Raw genomic sequence first — 6,249 nt, forward strand, 5'->3', positions numbered from 1 at the left:
ACCAAGCGACAAATGAACCAGCTTCTGTCTTTAAGGTATAATCTCTGACTCATGTCCGGAAATAATTTCCTGATGACTTCCCAAAAGAGGACCAAACAATTCATAATCCCCCTCTATGACTCTGGAAGCAGTGACTTCTTACGCAGCTCTCAGGTCCACGGGGACACAGACCACAGCTAACTGACGAAAATAGGGAAGAAAATAGACAGAACACAGGAAGCAAGGGAGTGAAACAAAAAGGGGCCAGAGAAAGGCTACAAGAAGAGCTGGGTTATCATCTTTTCCCCTCCCTCTCCCTCTCTTCCTCACTTCAGATTGTTGAGTCAGCACGGCAGACTTTCCTCTGCACTGCAGAAGTGCCCCTGCTGATTAATTGATATTGACTTGAGACAGCACCTGCACAGGCCCATCTGGATCCTCCTGCACTCCTGCTTTCACTCCATTTACATTCGAGTTAAAAAGGCAGGCTAAGACCGAGACACAAGTCAGAAAGTTCATGTCTCCCTGTTAAACGTAGACGCCGGGCGTTTAACTGAAAACAACACGCTGGCAATTAGTTAAGATATTAATCGTGGGGGGTGGGCATGCACGTCCCCAGTTCCATTTAATTAGGACAAAGGTGCTTTATTTTACCTTCTGGTTGAGTTGACCGATGCTCTCCCTGACCTCCTCTGTCTCCAGCAGCAAGGCGGCATTTACCTGTGTGGAGTCTGAAAAAAATTATGAAAAAATAAGTCGCACACACCTCAGATCGTGGATTAATAGTAATATGAAAAGGACAATCATACGATATGTTCTGTTTATGTACTTAGTTTTACATTGTGCTCATTAGCATCCTGTTTGCTAGCATCAGAACAAAGCTGACGATGGAGACGACAGACACAACTGCAACATCAGGTAAAGTTTTAAAGTTATTGTGTAAATGATGTGGATTTCCACTGGACTCTATTGGACCGTCACCCCCGAATGACGGCGGTCACCGTTAAAAGCTGAAGCTGTATCCTAGTTTAACCTCATTTGTCCTTTAACATGTTCTGCCCCTCTCTGGACACCCGGCTGTCATTTCATCCTGCTCGTGTTTCCCCACAAGGAGGCAGGTCAGTGCTGCTGTACCCACTGTTTGAACTCTGCAACCATCTGGCACGCAGGTGACCCTCCCGGCTGGAGGCGGTTTGGCTTACCTTGGGTACTGCATCCTGCTCTGGCTTTGGGCCCACTGTGCTCTACGTTGAAATGGAACGTGTGTCCATTGTCTTCGATGCCGTCTACAACCCTGATGGAAGAGGTGAAGAGGGGAGAGAGGCTGGAGTTCGTGTAACAGTAGAAGGTTTTCAATTATCATTGGAGGCATCAGACAACCCAGAAATGCGCCACGAGAGCTGCTGCTGGCAGGGACCCACGAGGGTTTGAACACGAGGAAAGGAGCCAGATCTGCAGGGGCAGACACCTGAGCCCCGTGAACCAGCACTTACCCAAATCTACTGCATGACATTATAGATACAGATAATAGCAGCGGGGAGATAAGGTGCCCTTGTAATGAAACGCAGTGACATCTATTGAAATATGCAATGCAAATACACAGCATTTACATGAAGTAGATGATGCAGCTTTCTGTTGCGTGACTTTAGGTGTCCATTACTGCAACACCGTATTCAGATGAATTCAGGGGTTTTAAGGCATTAACATATCGTGATGATGTGCTGCACAAAGTTCACTGCGATAGAAAAAAATGCATTCATGTGAAGCATTTTAAAGAGAGGCAGACGCAGTTTTCAGAGCTCTCTCATTGATCGAGATATCAGACAAACAAGACGGACTGACGTTGATTCGAATGCACAGCAGTTGTGTATTCAGCGAAGCAATCTGCTGGAAAACAGTTTGAGAATGTAAAAGATAAGAGGATTTCGTAACCACCCATTTATTCATGATCTCACCTGTGCAATAATGAAAACGTATCTTATTATCATTAGTCACGAATGTTCAAATAGTATTTGTGATGATTTGACAATACCTGGGACTGAGATCTGGGGGTCCGAAGCAGGTGACTGTTGGGATAAGCAGTTTTGAAGGTTTTTGCTCAGCTCCTGACCCTCCCTGGGTTGAGGTTGAGGCCGTTGTGGTGCCGTGCTCTCTTTTTGCTGGCGGCTGAGGTGATGAGCTCTGCCCGTGGAAGCCGCGGCTGAGGTTCGGGGAGCGGCAACGCCGCAGGGCGTTAAACTGCCTTAATTCATCACCGAGTAGGTTCCCCAGGGATGTCCGGCGAACTGGGCTGCTGAAGCTGGGCAGCAGGAGGTTTCGGCGCGAGCGAGAAGCTGGAGAAAGGTGGAAGGAGTCGTCCGGTTCATCGCTCTTGGTTTCCACGATAGAAGCCAGTCTGGGCTCCTGCAAAACATGAACCACAACGTGAAGCATTAGTAAACACACGTGCTCCCACGCGAAAGTACGAGAGCACAATCAAAGACCGCACTAATCACAAAAGTGGATTGGTCGTGATATTTGTCAAAAAAACAAACAAACAACAAAACCCTGATGATGTGAGTACCGCTAAAAACGTACAATTAAGAAAACACTGGCATAATTTCCACATGAATATTCTATCATTATATTAAACATTGGGATGGTTCCAAAGGTTGGCAATTTGAAAATGTCACTCAACACTTCACATTAAAAAGAATTAATGAGCAATCTTGAGGATGACGACCTATTTATTTTCAAATATGCTAATGAAGAGCAATTATTGCTTTATTTGGTTTATAATGAGCTACAGATGGTGATATTTTCTTCATATCATCCTGTTAAAATCTATTATGCTCTGATCGTGGCAGCATGTGTGCTTGTTGACCAAAAAACCCCCCCAAAAAAACAACAACAATTGCTTGCATATTAAATAACACTTTTAATAAGAGATGAAAACAGCTCTCTAAACAGTATTTTAATCATAGCCAAATGGGAGGTGGAGATGAGCTTACAGTGAGAGAAGTAGCTCAGAAGGTTTCCCATTAGGGGGGGGGGCGACTGACCCAGTTAGTGAGTGAACTCCGGGGACTCAACTGTTCTCTCTGTTCTAAATGAGTTTCAACCTCTGTGTGTGTGTGTGTGTGTGTGTGTCTATGGGGGGGGGGGGGGGGGGGTCCTTGCACAAACCATCTGATAGAAGTAATACTGTAAGTCCCAGAAAAACAAAAGGCTTTAAAAGCTAAAAAGCACACTGACCCTTGCATAGAAGCTGCTTCATGGTCCCGCCAGTATTAGTACCCCTAAGAATCTATTTCAGCCAACAAAAAGGGAAAAAAATAATAATGATACTTCTGAGGAAAGAAGTACAAACTCACATGGGGAATCCTGGGTGATCGTGAAAACCTGCTGAATCCCTACAGAGACAAAAACAGCAACAGTGATTCATTTTTGAAGCATCTCCTGGAGTTGTTTGCCTCTATTAAAATGACCTGTTGCCATGAATGAGGAATTACATAACTGATCCAGTTTGTCTTCCATTAATTGCAGACGGAAGGTTTGTCTTTCTGCTGGCATGTGGAGAAACGGCTCGCAATTTAGCATAATCACCAGCTGGATGCCAAATTAAACAGCGTTAGTGTGAAGACTTCCTTGAACTGTGAAAAATGAGCTTCTCACAACATGACATCACAAGACACAGTTTGACACTTTACCACAGTAGTGCCAGTAATGCTCTTCGATGTTGAGGATTTTTTTGTTGTTGTTGTTTTTAAAGGAAAACAGTGTTAAAATATCTGTGAATTTTCTGAATTTATTGCACAGTGCTGCATGCATGCCAGGCTAAAAAGAGAATCTATTCAAGGTAGAGGATGTAAAAATTGTCCCTGGAGCAACATGGACTGATTAAGCAGCCAGCAATGAATATTTGTGCAAAGTGCCATTAATTGAACATCATTATCCATTAATGGAACATTAATACCATGGGTGTCCCACATACAGTAGCAAATGGGTTTGCAGAGACTAAATTATCACTTCAAATTATATTTTCTTGCACATATATGTTGCAGCAAAGTGAGTAGATAAACCACTGGAGGTCAGTAAAAACAAGACCGCCAGGTTTGTTATGTTTCATTCACAGATTCTGTAAATGAAACGGACGTAGACCCCGCAGCTGAAAAATGCCATGGACTGGCCAGCAGGGGGCAACCTGCAAAAAAAGCACAATTGTCTAGAGAGAGAGAGAAAAAAAAAGAAGAAGACCTGAATCTCTTAAGTCTCACTTGATTTACTGCCTCGATAAATATTTCCATGCCAAGTTTATGAAATCAATCACTTATTTCATGTCTCCCTCAATGCAGCATGTTGTTGGTTAACCACGATCCCACTTAGGGTGAAATACACCACAAATCGGAGCATAATTTAAAGCTGCCATGGCGACCTGATAATCAAAACACAGGTGTAGCAATCCACCCTCACATCCAAACATGGTCACTTCTGACTCCATAAAAACCAAGGTGGCAACGACAAAAATACCAAATTAAATGTAACAAAAAAGTCTATCAGCTACTGTGCCTACATTCACCTAACCAGTTCAAACTGGGAGGCCAGTGAAGCTCGATTCCTCTTCATGAATTATATTCTGTCGTTTGGTAATCTCTTTAAACAGATTCTGTATAGCCAAGGACAAAAATGTAGAGACTGGGAAGCTTATGGTTTCCATTTTCCTTCGGATTAGTGTTGACCAGTCAGGTTTGAGTGGGTCTTGGTTGCATGTAAACAGTGTGGAGCGCAAAAGAGACGGAGTGCGCATTTACCAAAACGCAAAGTTGATCAAATAGCTATAGTCATTTAATTCAACAAAGCTGTTTCAGTGGTTTTGGACAGTTAACTGATGTAAGGTGGCTGCTTTTGAAATCATCTGCTCAAATTCATTGTATTTCAACACCATGCAAACATCTCAAGTTGCTATACGGACGGTAAACAACGAGCAGCAGACAAACAAGGAAGACTTGGACTGGAGGTTTACTGGCTACACCTGAAACCGCTGGCGCTTTTTCCCTGATCAATGGTTTAGAAAACTGCATGTTGTCAGAGCAGAAGCAAATGAGTGTCGAGCTGATGTTGACGCCTTCGTGAGGAAGTGCGAACTGTAGGTTAATGACTTGTTTGGTTTATTTTAAACTACCTGAAAAACTAGGAGTCTGGATACAAAACAGAAAGGATGACAAAACTTTACAGAGCAGAGAATCTACCGAAACGAACCATGGACCCAAAATTCGACTGAACCTAATCATGCAACAGGAGTCGCGGTGGCAGACAGCTGATCGTAGAGAAAACAATCAAGGCAGATCCGACGAAGTCACAGCTGAAAAATAACAAAATAAAACAGGAAACAACTAAAGTCCACAGCAGAAATGCAGGTGGGATCATGACCGACATTGGTTTTCTTTATCAACTTTGTGAAGCGGTTGTCATATGAGTCTCTACAGGGAGCTCCAAAACCTCCAGGCCAACGCGCTTGTTACTCACACTCCGTGACTAGTGATTATTTAACCCTCCCTGCGGTGTCATGGTTGTTATACGCCACAGAATTTTGACTCAATACTGGCTCCCTGTTGGAGGTATGACCTTCCCACGCCACCCACAACCGTACGGTCTTCTTATCTCTCAAAATTCCCCTCAGATATAAACCGTGCCCCCCTTAGACAAAGTCCTGCCAAACCATTCAACCAAACATAATAATACCGAAGATACAGCAAATACAGCTCAAATTAAAACCCTCTTATTTTCTATCTCACAGTCTGGGGTTTTCAGGCATTATAAACCCTGCCGTATCCTGCACAGGGATTTCCTACAGTCTGTTTCTCTGGCAGTAATTCACTCCACTCCACTAATTGCTGTAGAGTCTAGAAGTATTTCTCATGTATCTTTGGGGTGTAAAGGACCTCCTATCTGAGGACAACCTGAAACCACCCACTGTGTTGAAACGATGAGACCGGCGATGGCGTGTCTGTGTGTGTGTATGTATGTGTGTGTGTGTGCACACGCCAGGAGTCTGAGGGACCTGGCCGCTCTGTCGAGTAGCTCAACACTCCCTCATCCTGGCAGAAGAAGGGGGGTGACGGTGTCCTGGCTTTGTGCTCAAACTCCGAACAGATCAGATACTCGTGATCAGCTTCACCTCAGACAAACCTGCTGACGTGTATCTTGTGTTCACCAGTTTGTATTTTTTTAAGTCTATAATGTTGGTATCTACGTACATGTTTTGCTGGCAGACATAAACTAGAAAACACA

The 6,249-nt window shown here is 43.8% G+C and overlaps 1 protein-coding gene across 2 annotated transcripts in view; it reads right to left on the minus strand.

The window, feature by feature from the left end:
- Positions 1 to 6,249, minus strand: part of LOC147239704 (voltage-gated delayed rectifier potassium channel KCNH4-like) — a 39,976-nt gene that overhangs the window by 1,474 nt on the left and 32,253 nt on the right. Inside the window, exons 13-16 of one of the 2 annotated variants that reach the window (XM_086195339.1) lie at positions 3,333 to 3,371; positions 2,012 to 2,382; positions 1,182 to 1,273; positions 634 to 710 (exon numbers count right to left, since the gene is read on the minus strand). In XM_086195339.1, the coding sequence (XP_086051465.1) occupies positions 634 to 710; positions 1,182 to 1,273; positions 2,012 to 2,382; positions 3,333 to 3,371 (579 nt within the window). The remainder of the gene's footprint in view (positions 1 to 633; positions 711 to 1,181; positions 1,274 to 2,011; positions 2,383 to 3,332; positions 3,372 to 6,249) is intronic. The other variant, XM_086195340.1, reaches the window with a different exon arrangement.

Source organism: Aulostomus chinensis, chromosome 23, assembly GCF_037954235.1.
Source record: "Aulostomus chinensis isolate RoL2024-O1b breed Wild chromosome 23, RoL_Achi_v1.0, whole genome shotgun sequence".
Classification (NCBI taxonomy): Eukaryota; Metazoa; Chordata; class Actinopteri; order Syngnathiformes; family Aulostomidae; genus Aulostomus; species Aulostomus chinensis.